Source organism: Pipistrellus hanaki (assembly GCF_964339955.1).
Source record: "Pipistrellus hanaki genome assembly, chromosome: 5".
Taxonomy (NCBI): Eukaryota; Metazoa; Chordata; class Mammalia; order Chiroptera; family Vespertilionidae; genus Pipistrellus; species Pipistrellus hanaki.
The window spans coordinates 76,278,950-76,300,755 of record NC_140507.1 but is presented as its reverse complement, the minus strand read 5'-3'; the positions used below and the strand labels follow the sequence as shown (position 1 = coordinate 76,300,755).

General features: G+C 53.4%; 2 protein-coding genes across 4 annotated transcripts; one reads left to right on the top strand and one right to left on the bottom strand.

Annotated features, from left to right (window-relative positions):
* The first annotated feature begins 40 nt into the window (after positions 1-40).
* KRI1 (KRI1 homolog) lies at positions 41-9,035 on the top strand. 2 transcript variants are annotated; one of them, XM_084883980.1, is made up of 19 exons: positions 41-201; positions 309-379; positions 1,053-1,158; positions 1,514-1,619; positions 1,872-1,926; positions 2,002-2,051; positions 2,327-2,423; positions 2,512-2,589; positions 2,881-3,005; positions 3,297-3,423; positions 3,506-3,601; positions 3,689-3,859; positions 4,800-4,875; positions 4,965-5,053; positions 5,138-5,264; positions 5,350-5,480; positions 7,235-7,299; positions 7,405-7,503; positions 8,126-9,035. In XM_084883980.1, the coding sequence occupies exons 1-19, from the start codon at positions 108-110 to the stop codon at positions 8,442-8,444; spliced, it is 2,082 nt and encodes a 693-aa protein (XP_084740106.1). In that variant the 5' UTR covers positions 41-107; the 3' UTR covers positions 8,445-9,035. The 2 variants fall into 2 exon arrangements, with proteins under 2 accessions (XP_084740106.1, XP_084740107.1); XM_084883981.1 differs by having other exon boundaries at positions 66-201; positions 2,005-2,051.
* Positions 8,675-15,148, bottom strand: ATG4D (autophagy related 4D cysteine peptidase). 2 transcript variants are annotated; one of them, XM_084883982.1, is made up of 10 exons: positions 14,780-15,148; positions 14,202-14,285; positions 13,947-14,120; positions 13,147-13,411; positions 12,998-13,062; positions 10,989-11,119; positions 10,106-10,184; positions 9,953-10,029; positions 9,748-9,867; positions 8,675-9,231 (listed from the first exon to the last, which is right to left on the bottom strand). In XM_084883982.1, exons 1-10 carry the CDS (start codon positions 15,009-15,011, stop codon positions 9,058-9,060), a joined length of 1,401 nt encoding a protein of 466 aa, XP_084740108.1. In that variant the 5' UTR covers positions 15,012-15,148; the 3' UTR covers positions 8,675-9,057. The 2 variants fall into 2 exon arrangements, with proteins under 2 accessions (XP_084740108.1, XP_084740109.1); XM_084883983.1 differs by lacking the exon at positions 10,106-10,184.
* Positions 15,149-21,806: the final 6,658 nt, after the last annotated feature.

Sequence of the window (21,806 nt, the reverse complement as noted above, 5' to 3'; positions counted from 1 at the left end):
CCCTCGAAGCCCCGCCTCCTTTAAAGGTCGCGTTGGGCGGGGCCAACGGCAGCAGCCCCGCCTCCCCGGCGCCGGCGTGCGCGTGCGCAGTGGGACGCGCCGCCGCCATGCCGGAGCCGCGCGGGACGTCTCCTCTGCGGGTGAACGCGGCGTTCGCCGCGCGGTACAGCCGCTACCGGGAACGTGAGGAGCTGCAGCGGCGTGAGTGCTGGGCGCGTGCCCGCGGGCGCCGGCGCTGCCGGGCCGTCGGGAAGTGGTGGTTGAGCTGGTCCCCCCGGGCTGATCGGGGGCTCCCGTCTGTCCCGCAGTGAAAGATCGCTACCGGGACCGAGACGGCGATGACTCCAGCTCCGAGTCCGACTCGAGCGACGAGCGCGTGGTGAGCTTCCTCAGCCCGGCCCGGGCGTGCGGGCGGCATTCAAGCCCCCACCACATCCTGGTCCCGAAACTCCACAGCGCCCCACCGGGTCCACCCCCACCCCGGGTTCCACGAGGGGCAGACAGCGGCCGCCCCGTCCCCAGGGCGGGGCCACATCCCTCCCATTCCCCTCCATCCCCCCCCCCGTTCCCCTCCCTGCTATGGGCCCACCTGCCCATCCTGATGTGTTTGGTGTGACCACTCCGCCACATGGGCCACCAGCTTCTCCCCACATCAGCCATATCTCACCTCACTGTGCAGCCAGTCCCCACTGCTGGCCATGTGTCCTCTCTGCTTCCTGCCCCAGGCCAATCCATGTCCCCGAGGAAGCACGGTTCCTTTCCCTGATACCCTCCTCTGTCTCAGATCCTGTACTTCTGTATGGACCTCCCTCGCTCTCTTCCTTCCTCCCTTCTCTCCGTATTTGACACCCCCCCACACACACACCTGCCTTTCCCCAGCGGGATCCCCTTTCCTTCCATGTCATGTAGGCCCATTCCACCTAATGTATGCTCACTCCTCCACCCTAATCCCCACAACCCTCTCAGCCCACCTGCCCTCCTTGCTTACTACCCTCCCATCGCTCTCACCACCTTCCTTCTGAAGTCTGTCCCCAATCCTTTTCCTGCCCTAGGAATTTGACCCCCAGCAGGAGAGAGACTTTTACAGGACTCTCTCCTTGTTGAAGAAGAAGGATCCCCGGATTTACCAGGAAGATGCCACCTTCTACCAGAGAACAGGTCTGGGGCTGCTCCTCTCCGAGGTTCCTCTTGGCCTTATCGTCTGTTGTGACTGTTTAATGAATCATTTTAGGTCAAAAGTGCTTAGCAGAGTATCTGAGATTATTACCTGTTGAGGTTAATAACAGCCGTGTGCTTTGTTCTATTGAGAGCGGGAGTTACTGAGTGGTCACCGCCAGGTACTGCCGGGTGGTAGCCAGTATGGTCACTGTTGTACAGCTGGGAAGTGGTGGCCTGGGGATTTGAGGCCTTCATCTGACCCTGGCCCTGGCCCAGCCCAGTGGCATTCTCTGTCTGGGGAAGGAAGGGAGTTGTGGTTGTGGAAAATGGCAGGTGTCTTCCCGTGACTCCTCAGCAACGTCCTCGGAAAGCGAGGAGGAGCTGGCAGCTGAGAAGCAAAAGAAGACGCGGCCCATGTACCTGAAGGACTATGAGCGGAAGGTTATCTTGGAGAAAGAAGGGTGAGGACAAGGCTGGACACATACCGTCCTCTGCCCTGCCTTCCGGAGCAGGTGGATGCCTGGGGCCTCAGGGGCAGGGGTGGGAAGGAGCCAGGGACTCACCAGAATTGCAGGAATGCCAGAGAGCGTGCTCCTTTGGGATGGCCTGCACCCCTGTCAGCTCCCCCACCTGCTTCTCCTGACTGCCCCCCACCACTGGGACAGGCAGACCGTGGGGAGTCCATTTTGAAGCCCCAGTTCTTCCTTGCACAGCAAATATGTCGACGAGGAGAATTCAGACGGGGAGACCGCCAATCAGAGACTCCAGGTGGGTGGGGTGGAGACCCGGTTGGGGCTGAGGGGTCCGGGGCTGGGCCTGGGGCCCATCGCTCCCTTTCTTTAGCAGATCTCGTCGAAAAGTTACGTGGAAGAACAGAAACAGCTCAAGGAAAGGTGAGCTGGCGAGCGAGTGGCCAGATGGACAGGAGTTGAGGCTCTGGGCGGGCGCTCTGGGCCCCAGTCCAGCTCTGTCACTGAGGGCTGTGTGCCCTTAGGCACGTGCTGCTCTCTCCGTGCCTCCGTTTCCTACAGTAAATGGGGTTGGTAATACTCTGTCCCAGCACCTCGCTGAGCTGTTAGGAAGAACCGGGATTTAGTGAACAGGGTTCGCCTCGGGGCAGGGTTCGGGGCAAGCCTGGCTGTTCTGAGACGTGCTCTCTGGGGGGCAGCTTCCGGGCATTCGTGGAGGACAGTGAAGATGAGGATAGCGCCGGCGAAGGTGGCTCCGGGTTGCTGCAGAAACGCGCTAAAACCAAGGAGGAGAAGGTGGGTGCTGGGCCCGCGCTGGGCCAAGGCTGGTGGCAGGGAGGAGGTGCTGGGCTCCAGCAGAAGCTCAGTGCCAGCCTTCCCCCAGGCCCAGGAGGATGCTGACTACATTGAATGGCTGAAGGGGCAGAGGGAGATTCAGAACCCGGAGGCCCTGAGAGAACTGGTGAGTGTCCACGCAGTCGCTGAAGGACTGCACTGCTTGTCCCGCCTTCATCCAGCCTTTTTCTAGAAAGTTACCCTGGAAGGGGTAGCTAAGAGCACATACTCTGAAAGTGGGTGTGTCCCTCTGGGCCTCAGTTTCTGTATCTATGAAATGGGAATAAAACTCCCCCACACACCTATTTCATAGGCTGGCTGTGAAGTTTCAGTTACTTGAATCCACTTGATGCCCATGTCTGCCCTCCTTCCCTGCCTCTGAGTGTCTAACTGCATCCTGTCACCCCTTCACTCCTAGACTCACCTCAAGGAATATTGGAATAACCCAGAGCTGGACGAAGGGGAGCAGTTCCTACGGGATTATATCCTCAACAAGCGTTATGAGGAAGAGGGAGATGAGGATGAGGAGGAAGAGGAGGAAGGGTGAGCAGCCATGTTCTCATCAGAGGCGTAGAGCCAATGCTGGCTGAAAAGCAGAGAGCACTGGTGTGCACTTTTACACACACATCTCAGCAGAGTTAGTCATCCGAGGAAGAGCCATGGAGTGTGGGCTCTGGAGCCAAGTGTTCAAATCCTGACCCTGCTAGACTTCTGTGCCTTGGTTTCCCCATCTGTACAGTTGGGGAAACACATCCTTGGGACGATTGAATGTGTTAATAGGGCTAGTTCGCAGGGGCTTGGCTGACCCCGGCCTCCCTCTGTCTTGTCCCCCAGGGTGCCAGGGCCCCCGGTCCAGCTCTCCATAGATGACTCCTCTGACGAGGGGGAGCTGTTTCTGAAGAAGCAGGAGGACTTCGAGCACAAGTACAATTTCCGCTTTGAGGAGCCCGACTCGGCCTTGGTGGGTAGCTAGAGCTAGGGCTTGGGAGGAGCTGGCTCTCGGGCTCAGGCCTGGAGAGCCCAGAATTCTCCCCGGCCCACAGGTCAAGACCTACCCTCGGAGCATCGCGTCCTCTGTGCGCCGCAAGGACGAGCGAAGGAAGGAGAAAAGGGAGGAGATCAGGGAGCGGAAGAGGAGGGTGAGTGTGAGGGGCGGTGGGTTCAGGGGAGCCCTTAGCTGTGAGGAGAGCCATACCCTCCCTCGCCCTCTTGTCTGCCACCCACAGGAGAAAGCGAAAAAGCAGGAGGAACTCAAGCAGCTGAAGAACCTGAAGAGGAGGGAGATTCTGGCCAAGCTGGAGAAGCTACGGCAGGTCACGGGCAATGAGACGGTGGGCTTTGAGGAACAGGACCTCGAGGACGACTTCGACCCCACCCGGCATGACCAGCTCATGCAGGTATGGCCCCCGGCCGGCCGTGCAGGACACACTCAGCAGCACGGCTCTGGGGTCCGTGTTTCTTGGCTGTGTGGCCTCAGAGGAGTGATTTGAGCTCACTGAGCCTTTGTCCTCGTCTGTAAAGCGGGTGTAACCATAGCATCTACCTCGGAGCTGTTGAAGGAGAGCTTGAGGTAAACGTTTAGTAGGTAAGTGCTCTAGGAACAGTGGGCTGCTCTGTTTCTTTTAAACTCATTTATTGTGCCTTTACTGTTTATTGTTGTATTTGTGGGAACAACATCAGGCATAGGAGCAGGTGATGAAGGCTAAGTGAGGAGCCGTGGGGACCACAGGAGCCTCAGGAAGCCCCTGGGCAGTGAGGGGAGGGGACTGAGGATATGTAGGTAGGCCAGGTGGAAACCAGAATGTGGTGCCATATAGTTGGAGTTTAACCTTCACTTCCAGGAAGCTTTTCAGTCCTAAGCTTCAGTTTCTCCACAGAATGGGGATACTGTCTGTCTGCTGGTGTTTGTGCAAAATGTGAGGTGTAGCCGATAGTGGGGATATAATAGACACTCAGTAAAGGACATGCTTAACAATATCTGCCTTTGCCAGGCCCTGCATTGGGCACAGGTTTCAGCCCTCTTGGAGCCGGGGTCAGCCTTCTCAGAGCTGACGGAGTGGTGAGAACCAGCCTCACATTCCCTGTGTGCCAAGCCCTGGGCAGCGTAGAGGTCCTGCCCCCTCAGAGCCCTCCATCTGATGGCAGGCATTGAACTGTGTGGTCACACCTGTGGGGTCTGAGTGGCGATGGGGACCTGCGGGGGCAGGTGGGGTCTGACCAGCTTTGTGAGGCCCACTCAGGACCTGGGTCCTGAAGGGTGCGAGGAGCCGTGGAAGGTGCAGGGATAAAGCTGTGGGAAGGGTGGGCCCTGCTGATCCTCCGGTCCCTGGCTCTCAGAAATGCTTCGGGGACGAGTACTACGGCACAATGGAGGAGGAGAAGCCACACTTTGAGGAGGAGGAAGGGTTCGAAGGTGAGGTCACTGGGTGGCGGTGGGGGTGCGGGGTCTAAAGCCTGAGGTCCCTCTGGGCTCATCCCTGTCTGTCCGTCCTCTGGAGCCAGATCACTGGAACTGGGACACATGGACTGGGCCGGAGCAGGGTGGAGATTGGAGCCAGCAGGAGCTGCACTGCGAGGACCCGGACTTCAATGTAGGTGCCATGGGGAGGGGGTGTGGGCCGCCTTGGAAAGTCCCAAGGGCTGCGAGGGCTGGCCTGACCTGCATGTCTTGGCAGATGGATGCTGACTACGACCCCAGCCAGCCGCAGAAGAAGCAGCGTGAGGCCCCCTTAACGGGCAAGAAGAAGCGCAAGTCACACTTTGCTGCAGCTGTGGGGCAGGAAAAACCTGTGTTCAACCCCAGTGAGGCTCCGGTGGGCATTCCGTGGGCGAGCAGGGGCGCCGCAGGGCCGCACAACCACAGCAGCCCAGTTCTCTCCGCACACAGGGGACAAGACGTTTGAGGAGTACCTGGACGAGTACTACCGGCTGGACTATGAGGACATCATCGACGACCTGCCCTGTCGCTTCAAGTACCGCACCGTGGTGCCCTGTGACTTCGGGCTCAGCACCGAGGAGGTAGGGCCCCAGGCGGGGGCGGGACACTGGGAGGCACCCAGGAGGCAAGAGGGAGCACGAAGCCAGTGGTTGCTGCCACAGGACCTGTTTCCTCCTGTCAAAAATGATAGGACTACCCTGGCCAGGCTCAGTTGGTTAGAGCAGTGGTTGGCAAACCGGCTTGAGAGCCACATGCCTCAATTAGGTTGAGGACATTTTTAGCAAAGGCCAGCTTAGGGGTATCCTAATTAAATTAATAACAATGTACCTACCTATACAGTTTAAGTTTAAAAATTTGGCTCTCAAAAGAAATTTCAATCGTTGTACTGTTGATATTTGGCTCTGTTGACTAATGCGTTTGCCGACCACTGGGTTAGAGCATTGTCGATACGCCAGGGTTGCGGGTTCAATCCCTGGTCAGGGCACATACAAGAACCAACCAATGACTGCATGAATAAATGGAAGAACAAATCGATGTCTCTCTCTCTCTCTCTCTCTCTCTCTCTCTCAGTTCCATAAGTTAAAAAAAGGCAGGAATACTAGTGCTAATGACAGGACTGAAATTTCCTACCTCACAGGGTTCCCATGAGATGGGGAGGGGCTTCAAACAGCCCCTTATACACATTATAGTTGACCCTTAAACAACTGCTGGCCCCTCTGCAGTCAAAAATATGCAAATTTTTGACATATTTGTATATTATACACATTATGTACTATATTCTTACAACAAAGTAAATTGGGGGGGAAACGTAAAAAAAAAAATATTGACAAAAAACCTGCATATAAATGGACCCATCCAGTTCAAACCCGCGTTGTTCAGGGGTCAACTATACCTTTAATTCTGTTACTATTATATGTGCAGCAGGGTGGCCCTGAAGACTAGATGGGCTCTGGAACCAGATGCCCTGGATTCAAATCTTGCCTTAGCCACTCATCAGCTGTGTGACCTTGGATTTGGGCTCTGTACCTCAGTTTCCCGTCTATAAAGCAGGCCTAATGACATGTCCCTGAGGCTGAAATGATGTGTGGCTCTTTATCTTTAATGCATATATGGGCCCATGTGTGGCTCTTTAGATGGCACTTCCTTAGCTATCTATAATGGCTGATGTCGCCCAGCTGGAATGGCTCAGTGATTGAGTATGGACCTTATGAATCAGGAGGTCCCGGTTCAATTCCAGGTCAGGGCACAGGCCCTGGTTTCAGGCTGGATCCCCAGTAGGGGGCATGCAGGAGGCAGCCAATCAATAATTATCTCTCATCATTGATGTTTCTCTCTGCCTCATTCCTCTCTGAAATAAAGCTGATGTTTATTGAGCTTATACCATCTGCATTTACTCAGTCTTCTCAACAGCCTTCTACTAGGTTCTGAGGGGATGCCTAACTCCTAAATGAGGAATCTGAAGCCTGGAGGCAGGAGCCTTGAGGTTGAGAACCTGGGCCTTATTTATAATTAGCAAATCTGGTGATTGGCATAGAGACCCTTGCCCTGAGGCTGCTGGGAACATGGTGCATGGGTGAGGGCTACCAGGTGAGGGCCCTGGAATCTGAAATCAGCCACTTCCCTGGCTGTATGGCTTTTCAAGGAACCCCTTTCTGAATCTGTTTTCCTATCTGTTGTCCTCTGCAAAAACATGATTAGCCTCCGCAGACGTCCGTTCTCTCCCACCGTGCCATCCTCGCTGGGTGGTGCTGGCATTACCCGGCTTTGCTGAGGTGACTAAGGCCGAGTCAGAGCCGCCCAGGCTCACGCAGGACCCCTCCCCCTTCCCATGCAGATCCTCGCTGCCGACGACAAGGAGCTGAACCGGTGGTGCTCCCTGAAGAAGACCTGCATGTACAGGTGACTGGTGGGGCTGGGCCCCGTGTTCGGGAGGAGGGGCAGGCAGGCAGGCAGGGACATCTCCCTGAGCACCCAGTGACAGGCGTGTCTGCTGGGCACCCAAAGGTCGGAGCAGGAGGAGCTGCAGGACAAGAAGGCGTACAGCCAGAAGGCCCAGAACTCATGGAAAAAGAGGCAGATCTTCAAGTCGCTCTGCCCAGAGGAGTGAGTGTTGCTTGCCTGGGGAGGGTGGGGTGCCAGGCCAGGGTTTGAGTCTCGTTCTGTCAGCCATTTGTTGCATGATTTTGGGACTGGGCCCTCTCCCTCTCTGAGACCTGGGTTCAAATCCTGACTGGGCTACAGCGATATGACCTTGGGTAAGTCATTTCCCCTCAGAACCTATTTTCTTCATTTATAAAATGGGGATAATAATGATGGCTCATTTCTTATTTTCTTTTTGAGGATTAAGTGAATTCATGTGAAGTGCTTAAAACATGAGTGCTGATAAGTTTTAGCTATTGTTATCATGTTATTTCTTGTTCTATAAGGCAGGAAGCAGGGGTGACAGGAATTCCGAGTTGACTTAAAGATGAAATGAGTTAATTTATGTGAATAGCTTAGTGTAAGACAAGGCTCAAATACAAGAATTATCAGCAACACAGTCCAGCTTCAGGATTCAGTAGAAAAAGTTTTGGTGTCAGACCCCGGTGTGAATTCCAGGCAGGCACCCGCATTGCTGCGGTGCCCTCTATCTGAGCCTCTCCTTTCCTCGTCTGTAAAACGGGGGATGTGCACTGGGAAGGGGTCCAATTGTGCTGGCCCGGGCTGAGCCGACTTTCTTCCTCAGGAAAGAGACGCCCACGGAAGCCACAGGGAAGCCACAGGGGCAGCTGCTGGCATCTGATGGGGCCTGCAGGAAGCGGCCCCAGCCTGAGAGCCCCCTAACACAGAAAGAGGCCCCCCCTGTGTCACCCACTGAGAAGCCACCCCTCCAGGGGCGGAGGAGGGCCAAGAGGGCTCGGCTCCTGGGCCCCACAGTGACACTTGGAGGACAGGAGTTCAGCCGCCAGAGGCTACAAGCCTTTGGCCTCAACCCAAAGAGGCTGCACTTCCGCATGCTGGCCCGGAAGAGGAGGAAGCAGCAGGGGCCCAAGAGCTGCCCCTGAGCTTGATGGAGAAGGCAAGGCCCTCAGGTTCTTCTCCTTTCAATCAGGCCTCTAAATGCATCCTCTCTTAACGACTGTACAGACCCACTTGTCTCCTGTGAGCAGGTGAGAAGTCCCGTCTTACAGATGTGGAAACTGAGTCTGCTTAACAAGCCCCCCAGGAGACGTGGACACCTCATCTTGATGTACACCCTGGTTCCATCTCTCAGATGTTCTGGCCATAGCTGAGGTCAAGTCAGATGGCTTTATTGGCCCCCACAGCCAGTTCCCACACCGCCACCAGCCCTTAGGGTGGGAGCTTTGAGGCCAGTGAGGGCACGAGCAGTCCAGTGCAAACTACAGTACTTGAGTCAGGCCCTGAGTGGGTGCCTGGGAGTCCACCTGCCATCCTCCCTCCTTGCCTAGTGAGGGCCCGAATGGCAGGAGGCAGGCCTTGGGCTCTGTCCCTGGCTTAATGGCCCAGCCTGGAGGTTTCCTGGCTGGTCTCAGCTGCGCTTCAGGGGGTGAGCAGTGGGAAGTACCATCACCACCAGAGGTCAAGCTCCCACATCCAGTGTGACATAAATAAAAAAATAAATAGTGTTTGTCCTATCTTCTCCCCCATCCCATCCCTTTATAAAAACACGAAGTCCTCCGAGCTGGGGCGCTTGGCCTTGAGGAGCCGCTCAGGGCGAGGGAGCTGCAGAGTTGGCTGGGAGCAGGGGTGGTCTAGGCTGTGGTCCTGAGCATGGCCCTCGGCCAGGGTGAACATGGGGTACCGCTGTGTGGCCGAGGAGGAGCTGAGGACCTGGTGGGAGGAGGGAGAAAGAAGCTCAGTACCAAAAGCAGTAGCCAGTTACCCCTTAGGCATTGTTTTCTTTTAAGGCGTGGTAATTCTAACAAGTATATTTAAAAGGTGCTTCCCGAACTCCCATCCCTGCAGGCTGACCCAGGCCAGTCAATCAGCACCTCTCCCCAGGACAGCGAGGGCCTCGGTGATGAGCGTGTGCCCCAGGGCAGACAAGGAAAGGCAGCCCGGGATCTCCCTCCGTGCTGGGAGGAGGGATCCTGGTGCCCAGAGTGGCTGACAGCCAACCCTTGCCACAGTAAGGGTAAACCCTGATGGGACAGTAGAGCCAAGAAAGCCCCCGACTTTTCATATTCCCCTTTTTGGGTCTTTTCAAAGCTGGGCTTTTGTAATGTGTGGGCAGGATGACAATCCTGACAACGGCCTAGAAGCAGCCTCCCCAGGTCTGCTGGCTCCTCTGTCCGCTCTCCCCTCCAGCCCTGACTTCCCACACCCTCCACCACTCCTCTTGCTCACCCTGGTCAGCTCTGAGCACAGTGTCTCAAACTCCTTCCTGTTTCCAGCATAGAACCCCACAGTACAGCTGGGGTCCATCTTGGAGAAGGCCATCTTGCGGGGTGAGGTGCAATGGAAGGACTGAAGCAGACAAAGAAGGGGAGCTTAGGGGGCCCCCCATTTCCTCCACATACCCCTAATCCCGCCCCACGGGACACCAGCTCACCTCCAGGGGGAAGTCAGCCTGGCTGACATCCACAGAGGGCTGGCAGTAGTGGGGGTCCAGGTAGAGCAGGGAGTCATCTGCAGGGGAGGAGGTGTGAGTGGGGGTGGGGAAGGGGAAGGTGAGGCAGGATGGCATGTGATGGAGCAGGCCTACCCTGGTAGCCGATGAAATACAGCGAGTGCCGCGGCTTGCCCCCCATAATGCCCAGGCACAGCTCTGAACGCAGGAGCTCCTACAGGGAGGAGAGTGGGCAAAGGTGAGAACGGGGCAGGTGCTATCACACAGTCCTTCAACAGATACTTAGCAAACACCCAATGTGTGCAAACCTAGGCGTGTGCTGGGCCCTGGGGAGCACTATCTGGAACTGACATATGTTAGACAAACAAGAAGATGAGTGGGTTGTGTGCTGGGAAGTGATTGCACTGGGAAGAATAAAGGAAGTAAGGGAGCCTTGAAATTACAAATAGAGGAATCGGAAGGCCTCATGGGAGGCGATGTTTTAGCATCTTGGGAAACAGCAAGTGCAAAGGCCCTGAAGCAGGAGACCCATGTGGATGCTGCAGAGTGAGCGCGGACAGTGGGAGCGGATGAGGTGAAGGAAGGGACAGGGTCCCGTGGGCTGTGGGGAGATCTCTGGCCTTTACTCTGAGTCTTTCTAGCCTTGCTGTCCCTTCGCCTGGAACACTCCTCTGGCTGCTCATGTGCCCTGGCAGGAGAGGGGCTTTCCTCGGTTGTGCAGCCGCCCCCATCTGCCCTTCCTCACTAGTTCTCCTTCCTTCACAGTCCGAATGGTAACTCCCAGGCTGTCTGTTAACTTGGTTCCAGATTCACTGCCTGTCATTGGAATGTTCACCGCCAAAAGGCATACATTTTTGCCCATTTACTTCTGAATCCTCAGCAGCTGGGAGAGTGCTTGGCACAATATAGGTGCCCTGTGACTACTGGGTAAACAGATGAAGAAAGCACATATACCTAACCAAACAGGAAGAGCCCAGAGGGCTTCTGGGGGAGACGTGGAGAATCTGGCGGAACCTACCTTCACGCAGGGCACGTACACGGGATTGAGAGTCTCGCCACCCAGCCGCACAGGCACCAGAATGACCACAGACTTCCACTCAGCTGTGCAGTCCGGCCTAGCCACCAGGCGGGCCACATCTGCTTTGTACACTGAAAGGACAGGGCAGAAGGTCATCTTGCTAACTTCCAGCTTCAGAGCGTGACCCTCCAACCCCAGGGGTCCAATCTCATCCAAGCAACCCCTTGGGGGGTGACACTCCCACTGTCAGTGGAGAAGGAAGTATTTCCAGAATCCCAAACACCCTCAGACAATCTCAGGGTCCCCATTTTACAGAGCAACCAAGACCTAAGAGATGGATGGAGAACGAACTGCCAGGAGGAGGTGGAGCCTTCCCTGAAGCCTGGAGCCTATCCCCAGGCCCAGCCCGCTGGTCCTCTGACTCGGTGTCTGGGTTTGCCAATACGGAAATGGGAGCACAGAGCAGTCCTCAACCAAAGTCCCTGTGTTCCCTCCTCAAGTCTCTGCAGCTGTCCATTCCCCCTCCTTCCTCTGGTACCAGAAGTGGATTCAACTCTTTCTGGAGACACAGCTGCTATGATCCGAATGCTTGAGCCCCCCAAAATTTGTTTGTAGAAATCCTAACCCCAAGGTGATAGCATAAGGGAGTGGGGCCTTTGAGAGGTGATTAGGTCATTGAGGCTGGACTCCTCAAGAATGGGATAAATGCTCTTATAAAAGAGGTACCACCCCCAATTTTTAAAAACTATGCATATTGACAGATGTTAACTAGATTTAGTATGGCAATCATTTCACAATGTTCTGGGTTCGACAAAAGTAGGTATACAGTAATGAGTATATGAAACAGAGTTTATTCTTATACTATTATTAATTGTATTATTTTCCATACAAACAACTGTAAACTTTTGCCCCACCCTGTATACAAATACCAAATCATGATATTATATACCTGAAACTAATATATTGTTATAGGTCAGTTATACCTGAATGGAAAAACACAACAAAAATGAGACCCCAGAGAGCTTGCTTGCCCAGTCTGACATGTGAGGACACAGCAAAGCAAGCCAGGGAAGGGGCTCCCACCAGACACCAAATCTGCCTACATCTTCATCTTGGACTTTCCAGCCTGAGAATTATGAAAAATAAATTCCTGTCGTTTATAAGCTACCTGGTCTGTGCTATTTTTGTTATAGCAGCCTAAACAGACTAAGACAATAGCTCTCTGTGAAAATCGAACCTTGTCCCAAACCCCTACAATTTTGCATAAAAATTTAGTTTTTGTAGATTCCCTGATACCAATCCTTTTATTTTTTAATATATTTTTATTGACATCAGAGAGGAAGGGAGAGAGATAGAAACATCAATGATGAAAGGGAATCATTGATGGGCTGCCTCATGCACTCCCCCTACTGGGGATTGTGCCCCTAACCAGAATTGGACCCAGGATCTTTCAGTCTGTAGGCTGATGCTCTATCCACTGAGCCAAACAGGTCAGGGCTCATTTAATTTTTTTTTTTTTTTTTTTTTTTTCTTATAGAGAGGAATAGAGAGTTAGAAACATTGATCAGCTGCCTCCTGCACACCAGCCACTGGGGATGTGCCCACAACCAAGGTACATGCCCTTGACAGGAATAGAACCTGGGACCCCTCAGTCCAAAGGCTGACGCTCTATCCACTGAGCCAAACAGGCCAGGGCTCACTTAATTCTTTTAACAACACTACAAGGCATAGAAGACCAGACTTTTGTACATGTTGGAGCTGTTCACAGAGTAAGAGTTAACTGGATCTCAGATAAATAAGTCCTATTGTGCTTTATTCCATCCTCGGGGAGAAGCCCTGAAGCTTGCTCTCCCGGACCTGGAGGCAGTGGAGGGGCCTGAGCTTCTCTCCCTGAGTAGGCCTTGAATCCTTTCCAAGGGTCCCAGCCTCTGAGAAAGGGTCCTAAGAGCAGCTGAAGTAGTGACTGGCCCAGGATGAGAACCCCATGACCTTGGTTAGCAGCCCCTTACCCGTGCAATCCTGAGACACGTACACCACCAGGCGGGTGACCTCTGAGCAGCTCTCCACAGCTTTCCTGGGGGCCAGAAGGAAGGCCTGAGTTCCTTGGCATACCCAGTGGCTCCCATGTCCCCGCCGTGGTCCTCACCGTGGTCCTCACCTGAGTATATGTGCCACAAGAGATGGCCCGTACCAGTCACCTGCCTTCTTGCCCCAGCTCTGTCCGAGCTCCACCAGCTGGTGCAGGCCAAAGGGGGCCTGAGGGTTGTCGGCGAACCAGGACACAATCTGCCGATGCCGGCGTTCCTGCTCCAGCTCAGGGGCGCCCTGGGCCCAGCGTGGGGGCTTCCAGTGGTGCCGGTTGGGAGAGGCCAACCCTGAGGGCTCAGGGGGGCTCAGGCCTGCACCCTGCGTCCATGTCCAGTCTGGTGGGATGGAGTCAATAGTCAACCAATGCCAGTGGGGGGGGGGCACAGTTCTCATTTACTCATGCTTCACACCCAGTTCTACCGCTCCTGAGACCCACCTTTAGCAATTCTCACATTCCTGAAACACACACAACTCTAACTCCCCCCGCAAAAACTTACTTTATACCGGCAAAACTTACTTTCTACGTAATTCTTTTTTTTTAAAAAATTAATATATTTTATTGATTTTTTACAGAGAGGAAGAGAGAGGGATAGAGAGTTAGAAACATCGACGAGAGAGAATCATTGATCAGCTGCCTCTTGCACACCCCCTACTGGGGATGTGCCTGCAACCAAGGTACATGCCTTTGACCGGAATCGAACCTGGGACCTTTCAGTCCCTAGGCCAATGCTCTATCCATTGAGCCAAACTGGTTTTGGCTTTTCTACGTAATTCTGGCTTGATTAAGCTTTATTTACAAACAGTTCTAACACTGATGACTTATGTGGTTGGCTCATACTCCCGGTGTGCCCTCCCCACTGCGCCTCTCACCTCTGGGCAGGAAATGCAGCAGCAGGCCCTGCGCCAGCATCATCTGCCCACTTCGCAGCATGCAGCCCCAGCCGCAGTCCGAAGTCAGGCAGCCCCCGGCGATGGGCGGGAAGTCCCGGCGGTAGGTGAGCCACAGGCGGGACCCGAAGTCCCGCTGGAAACGCTGGATGTCGCCTGTAAGAGCAGGTGTGTCAGCGGCAGCACAGACATGGGGCGGGGGGCTCCCCCAGCTCCGGCCTGGGGCCACCAGCTCACCCTCGCTCTCAAAGCAGTAGCGGCGGCCACAGAGGTGGACACTGGAGATCTTGCTGAAGCTGGTCCGGCTTTTGACTGTCCAACCTGTGGAGACGTGGAGCAGCCAGATGACGGATTCTAACACAGTAGTTATGGCAGCAACCGCGCTCCCATCGGTGAGATGGGGACCATCCTGCTGCCCATCGCAGGGGTGGCCCTGGGAAACCCATGCCCTGTTCCCCCAGATGGAAGCGGGGCTGCACCAGTGTTGGCCATCCATTCAGGGCGAACGAAGGAAGGCAGTTCTGAGGATCGTTCCCATTTCACAGAAGGGAAAGGTGGACACAAGGAAGTAAAGCAGCTTGCTCAAGGTCACACGGGGAAGGGCAGGACTTGAGAACACTTTCCCTGTAGGACCTGCCAGATCCGCCCGGGGCGGGGCAGGGCGGGGCCCACAGGTGCCTCTCGGGGGAGCGAACGGTGGAAAGGTGGACGCAGGGCAAGGTCTGGGGCCTGGACGCCCCCCTCCGCCCCCCCCCCCGTCTCCACGCCCCCAACCCGGCCGCCCCCCGGCCCCCCCCCGGGCCCGCCCTCCTCACCGTACTTGACGTTGTTCCAGGCGGTCAGGAACTTCGCCTTAAACTTGTCCACTTCGCCCGGCTCCCCAGGGGCGGCTCCGGGCGGGCCCAGCGCGGCGCCGCCGGCTCCGAGGGGCGCCAGGCCGTTGGGGTCCGGGCCTCGGGGCGCCCGCGCCCGGCGGGCCTCGGGGCGGCGCGCGTCCTCCGGGCTCCCGCGGCGGTACTGCGCGGCGGCCGGCGACACGGGATGCATGGGCGCGGGGTCGGCCGCCCGCCGAGGGGCCGCGCCAGGGCCCCGGGTCCGGGCCGCGGCTGGGACGCGAGCGCCCGGGAGGCTCTAGTCCGCCCCCGACGCGGCGGCCAGGCCCCCGGGCCCGGAGCGGGGCGCTGTCCCCGCCGCCGCCGCCATCTTAGCGGCGCTGCCCGAGGACGAGGAGGTGGGCGTGCCCCTACGACGCCCCGCCCCGCCCCGCCCCAATCAGCTCCGGTCCCGTCCCGCCGGCCCCGCCCCCACCCCTCGCCTTATCGCAGCGCCCAGGCGCGCAGAGCCCCGCCGGCCCTTATCGGTGGCCCAGGAGCTGGAAGCGCTGCCCCGCCCCGCCCGCCCCCCGTGGCGCCGGGGACCCTCCTCCCGCCGGGGGCCCGGGCGCGGGTCCCACCCGCCGGAGCTCCCGGGACCCGGGTGCCCCTCCGGGCCTGGGCAGGGGGCAGACCTGTGTGTGAAGTCCTTCCCCTCCCCACCTCACCCCATCCCACCGCTCACTTCCCCCTCTGCGTGCCTCAGTTTCCCCATAAGCAAAAGGGCGCTCAAAGACACGTCACCACAAAAACGAATATTTTGATAATTTTGCTAAGGGAAAGAAGCAAGACAAAAAAGAAGAGAATACTCTCTGGTCCCGTTTATATCAAACCCTAGAAAGTGCAGCCTGCTAATACCATTACTGGTTGCCTGGGGGGGAGGGGAGGATGGGGAGAGGGAGGGATCTGTAAAGGGCGAGAGGGTACTTTTAGGGCCGGGAAGTGTTTGCTATCTGGGTTGTGGTGACGGTTTCCCGGATGGGAAAACCCGTCCGCGTGTGCACTTTGCATTGGTGCGGTGTGTCGTATGCCAATTATACCTTCCTAAAGCTGTCAAAAGTTTTCAGTGCCTCTCACTCGGAGGAATGTCAGAAGGAGGGGCTGAGTTCATCCGTGTTAAGCTCTTCATGCGGCATCGAAGGTGCAGGCAGGGCTCAGCGCAGGCCAGCCTCAACCTGAAGGGCGAGATGACAGTGTGAGGACCTGTGACCCTCAGAGGGGGCGGCCCGCCCAGCGGCACCGCGCTCAGCCCTCAGCCGGTTAAGAAAGTCAGGGAGGATTAGGGCGAGGGTGTGGAGTGCAAAGGAGAAGACACAAAAGGAAAGGCCCGCCCCTGACTTTCCCTCTGCTCCCCCTTCAGGCACACCCGGCCTTTTTCTCAGACTCAACAGGTCCCACCCACCACAGGACCTTTGCACACGCTGTTTTCTCTCTTCCCTGAGGTATCTGTGTGAGTCCTCCTGAACCTCCTTGGGGACTTCATTCTAATGTCATCCCTGAAGGGTGACCTCCCTCAGAATTCCTCCAAATGCCCACCCCTGGGCTCCTTTCTCCCTTCCCTGCTATATTTGTTCAGCTCAGGCTGCTGTCACAAATACCACAGACTGGGTGGCCTTAAAAACAGACATTTATTTCTCACAATTCTGGAAGGTAGAAGTTCAAGATCAGGGTGCCAGTAGAGCTGCGATGTTGGTGAGGCCTCTTCCTGGCATGTCCTCACAGGGCCTCTCCCGGGAGAGAGAGTGAGGCTGAGACCGGAATCTCTTCCCGTTTTTATAAGGGCATCATTCCCACCATGGGGACTCCACCCTCATGGCCTCACCTACGCTAACCACCTCCAAACACTATCGCATTGGGGTTTAGGGCTTTAACATATGAATTTGGGGCACAAACATTCACACCATAGCACTGATTTTATTTATTTATTTATTTGTTTGTTTGTTTGTTTCTTTATTGAGAGAGGATGTGAGAACATATTATTGATCGACTGCCCCCCCCCATACCTCCCCACACTGAGGATGAGCCTGAAATCTGGGAATTGAACTGGCAACCCTTTGGTGCACAGGAAGATGCTCAACCAACTATGCCACACTTGCCAGGGCCATAGCACCGATTCTATATGCAGGGGTCTTCAAACTATGGCCCGTGGGCCACATGCGGCCCGCAGAGGAGTCTGATCCTGCCCGCCAGGTTTTTCGGGCAGTGAGCGCAGCCGAGGTGTTACAGTAGGAATTAGTAGTTCATATAGTCCGGCCCTCCAGCTCTCTGAGGGACCGTGATCTGGCCCCCACTTTAAAAAGTTTGAAGACCCCTGATATAGAGGGTGGAGCAAAAGTAGGTTTACAGCCGAAACCGGTTTGGCTCAGTGGTAGAGCATCCGTTTGCGGACTGAAAGGTCCCTGGGTTCGATTCCGGTCAGGGGCATGTACATTGGTTGCCGGCACATCCCCGGTGGGGGGTGGGCAGGAGGCAGCTGGTCGATGTTTCTCTCTCCTTCTCTCTGTAAAAAATCAATAAAAAATATATATATATATATATATATATATTTTATTGATTTTTTAATATATATATTTTATTGATTTTTTAATATATATATTTTATTGATTTTTTACAGAGAGGAAGGGAGAGAGAGAGCTAGAAACATCAATGAGAGAGAAACATCGACCAGCTGCCTCTTGCACACCCCCCACCGGGGATGTGCCTGCAACCAATGTACATGCCCCTGACTCAAATCGAACCCAGGACCCTTCAGTCCGCAGACCGACGCTCTACCACTGAGCCAAACTGGTTTCGGCAATAAAATTTTTTTTTTTTAAAGTAGGTTTGCAGCTGTTCAGTTCATATGGAAAATAATACAATAATGAATACCATAAGCAGTAATACAAGAAGAAACCGTTTCTCATACTCACAACTGTAAACTTACTTTCCCCCACCATATATATGTGTTTTGCACATATCATTTCTATGTTTATTACTTCTGTTTCCACCACAGCTTGAGGGTGGGGGTGTCTGTCCATCCTGGTCACTGCTGGGCCCTCAACACATAGCCGGTGGCCTGGCCCACAGCAGGTGCTCAACAAACCACACGGTAGGTGCCACGGAAACCTGTGAAATTGACAGAGAACTTGTTGCCTCGCAGGGGACCGATGGGTGGTGGGGGCCACAAACCCTCTTCTGTGTGATCTGGCGTCTGACCTGCACTGTGGCCACAGCCGTACCCCCTGGGGAAGGGGGTGTTTTACTGCAGGGCCGGGATTCCTCAACCTTCCCCTCCTCCATGAGCCACATCAGCTCTCCACCTGGGTCTCCGTCCCCAGCCCACGGTCCAGCCTGCGTTGCCCCTGGAATGTCCTCTAGGTCCTGAATTGGTCCTGTATTTCCCCACCACTGGCTTTTCCTCCCCAGCCCTTGCCCACCCCCAGCCTCCATTGCCTTTCTTACCAGGGTCTGTCTTACCACCTCCTAACCTGTGTCCCAGGTGTCCTCCTGTTCCCCAAAGCAACATAACAGTCCTGGCCATCTGCAGAGATGTTGCAGCCAGCTATCTCAGACACGTGACCTCCCGTCTCTACGCTTCGATTTCCTCATCTGCCAAATGGGGTCTGAGGACAACTAGTGCCTACTTCCCAGGGTTTGGGGGGAGGAAATGAATATGCAGAAACACTTAGAACACTGCCTGGCACGCAGCCATCGCTTCATTCATTGCTATTGTATATCTATCTATCTATCTATCTATCTATCTATTGATTTCAGAGAGGGAGAGATAGAAACATCAATGATGGGAAAGAATCATTGATTGCTACCTCCTGCATGCCCCTACTGGGGATCAGCTCACAACCTGATAGACCAGGAATCGAACCCTGACCTCCTGGTTCATAGGTCGACACTCAACCAGGAGTCACCCTGGCTGGGCTGCTCTTGTTTTCACTCTTATTCCCACCGCTGTCCTCCCAGGCCAAGCCCCCAGCACCAGTGTTCCCTGGTTCCTGGTCTCCTGACTGCCACCTCTGACCCCTCAAATCCATTCAACAGCAGGAAGGACACATCTATTTATAAAATTATTGTTTTCTTTTTCAAATGATAAACTTCATTTTATTTACTTTAGGCCAGTGGGAGCTGGCCTAAGCCGTCAGTCAGACATATCCCGAGGGATCCCAGACTGTGAGAGGGTGCAGGCCGGGCTGAGAGACTCCCCAAGTGCACATATTTCGTGCACCGGGCCTCTAGTTGATAAATAAGGTTAGTTTTATGTGTACAACATAATAACTCGGTATTTGTATATATTGCAAAGTGACCATCTCAATAAGTCTGGTTGACATCTGTTAACAAAAAACAAAATATTTGTCCTAAATATAAAATTATTTAAAAATACTGAAATCAGCCGAAACCGATCAGTAGATAGAGCATCAGCTTGCAGACTGAAAGGTCCCAGGTTCAATTCTGGTCAAGGGCATACACTTGGTTGAGGGCACATCCCCAGTAGAAGGTGTGCAGGAGGCAGCTGATCGATGTTTCTAACTCTCTATCCCTCTCTCTTCCTCTCTGTGAAAAATCAATAAAATATATATATATATATATATATATATATATATATATATATATATTTTTTTTTTAATATTTTTTATTGATGTTACACAGAGAGGAATTGAGAGGGACAGAGAGCTAGAAATGTCGATGAGAGAGAAACATCGACCAGCTGCCTCCTGCACACCCCCCACTGGGGATGTGCCCGCAACCAAGGTACATGCCCTTGACCGGAATCGAACCCGGGACCCTTCAGTCCGCAGACCGACGCTCTGTCCACTGAGCCAAACCGGTCCCGGCAATAAAATATATTTTTTTAAATACAGAAATTAAGAAAAGAAAAAAAAATAAAATTATTTTATAAACAATTTTTACCACACACACACACACACACACACACACATCTAGAGCAGCTCTGTCCACTAGAAACAAAGTGTGAGATAGAATTTTCAATATTCTAGTATCTATGTTAAAAAAAGTACAAACAACCCAATTAAAAAATGGGCAGAAGATCTGAAGTCATTTCTCCAAAGAAGACAAAGAACATAGCCAATAGCTGCATGAAAATGTGCTCACCATCCTGATCATCAGGGAAATACAAATCAAAACCACAGTGAGCTAGCAACTCACACCTGTCAGAATGGCTAGCATCAAAAAGACAAGAAGTAACAAGTGTTATCACTTAGTATAAAGCCCCGAAGTTCCATCTATGCTGTCACAAATGGCAAGACTTCCTTCTTTTTTATGGCTGGATAATATTCCATTATGTACCTTGGTCGGCAAACTGCGGCTCGAGAGCCACACGCGGCTCTTTGGCCCCTTGAGTGTGGCTCTTCCACAAAATACCACAGCCTGGGCGAGTCTATTTTGAAGAAGTGGTGTTAGAAGAAGTTTAAGTTTAAAAAATTTGGCTCTCAAAAGAAATTTCAATACCAGTCAGGTATTGAACTCTCAATCTTTTGGTGTACGGGATGACACTCCAACTAATTGAACCACCAGCCTGGGCCGGAATTTATATTTCTTTTTCTTTTTTTTCTTTTTTTAAATATATTTCTTTATTGATTTCAGAGAGGAAGGGAGAAGGAGAAATAGAAACATCGAATCATTGACTGGCTGCCTCCTACACGCCCCACACTGGGGATCAAGCCTGAAATACAGGCATGTGCCCTAGACCAGAATCGAACCGGAGACCCCTTCAGTCCAGTCCGCAGGCTGACGCTCCATCCACTGAGCCAAGCCGGCCAGGGCTGGAGTTTATATTTTTTTACTCATTCTTCCATCCATGAACACTTAGGTTGTTTCCGTATATTGGCAATTGTAAATAATGCTGCTGTGATTATGGAGGTAGTGTTTTTATTTTCTTTAAATATATTTCCAGAAGTGGAACTGCTGGATCATATGGTAGTTCTATTTTTATTTTTTTGAGGAAGCTCCACACTGTTTTCCATAGTGGCTGCACCAATTTACATTCCCACCAACAGTGCACAAGAGTTCCCTTTTGTCTGCATCCTCTCCAACCCTCATTGTTTCCTGCTCTTTTGACAACAGCCATTCTGACAGGTGTGAGCTGATATCTCATTGTGATTTTGACTTGCATTTCCCTGATAATTAGTGATGTTCAACCCTTTTTTTTAATGTCCCTGTTGGCTTTCTGTATGTCTTGTTTGGAAAAATGTCTATTCAGATCCTCCAAAAAGACATATTGAAGTCCTAACCCCAGGTACCTGTGGCTGTGACCTTATTTGGAAATAGGGTCTTTGTCACTGTAATTAGTTGGGATGAGGGCATATTGGGTTAGAGTTGGCCCTGAATCCAAGATGACTGGGTGCCCTTATAAGAAGGGAAGACAGCTGAAATCGGTTTGGCTTAGTGGGTAGATCATTGGCCTATGGACTGAAAGGTCCCAGGTTCAATTCCTGTCAAGGGCATGTACATTGGTTGCCGGCACATCCCCAGTAGGGGCTGTGCAGGAGGCAGCTGATCAATGTTTCTCTCTCATTGATGTTTCTAATTCTCTATCCCTCTCCCTTCCTCTCTGAATCAATAATATATATATATATATATATATATATATATATATATATATATATATATATTTTTTTTTTTTTTTAAGAAGAAGAAGAAGAAGAAGGGAAGACAGCAGCCCTTTGGCGCAGTGGATAGAGTGTCATCCTGCAGATTGAAGGGTCCTGGGTTTGATTCCACTCAAGGGCACATGCCTGGGTTTTCCAGCTCTATCCCCAGTGGAGGGCATGTGGGAGGCAACCAATCAGTGATTCTCTTTCATTGATGTTTCTAACTCTTTCCCTCTCCTTCCTCTCTGAAGTCAACAACAACAACAAGTAAGAAGGGAAGACAGAGATATGCTCACAGGAAGAAGGTGTGTGGCCATGGAGGCAGAGACGGGGGTTATGTAGCTGCGGGTAAACCAGAGATCCAGTAACCA

Coding starts and splice junctions, on each gene's coding strand:
- KRI1 (XM_084883980.1), top strand. CDS start 108: ATGCCGGAGCCGCGCGGGACGTCTCCTCTGCGGGTGAACGCGGCGTTC. Junction 380..1,052: donor ACTCGAGCGACGAGCGCGTG/GTGAGCTTCCTC, acceptor TTCCTGCCCTAG/GAATTTGACCCCCAGCAGGA. Junction 3,602..3,688: donor TCAGGGAGCGGAAGAGGAGG/GTGAGTGTGAGG, acceptor TGCCACCCACAG/GAGAAAGCGAAAAAGCAGGA.
- ATG4D (XM_084883982.1), bottom strand. CDS start 15,011: ATGCATCCCGTGTCGCCGGCCGCCGCGCAGTACCGCCGCGGGAGCCCG. Junction 14,286..14,779: donor CTGGAACAACGTCAAGTACG/GTGAGGAGGGCG, acceptor ACGTCTCCACAG/GTTGGACAGTCAAAAGCCGG. Junction 10,030..10,105: donor GTATTTCATCGGCTACCAGG/GTAGGCCTGCTC, acceptor CCTCCCCTGCAG/ATGACTCCCTGCTCTACCTG.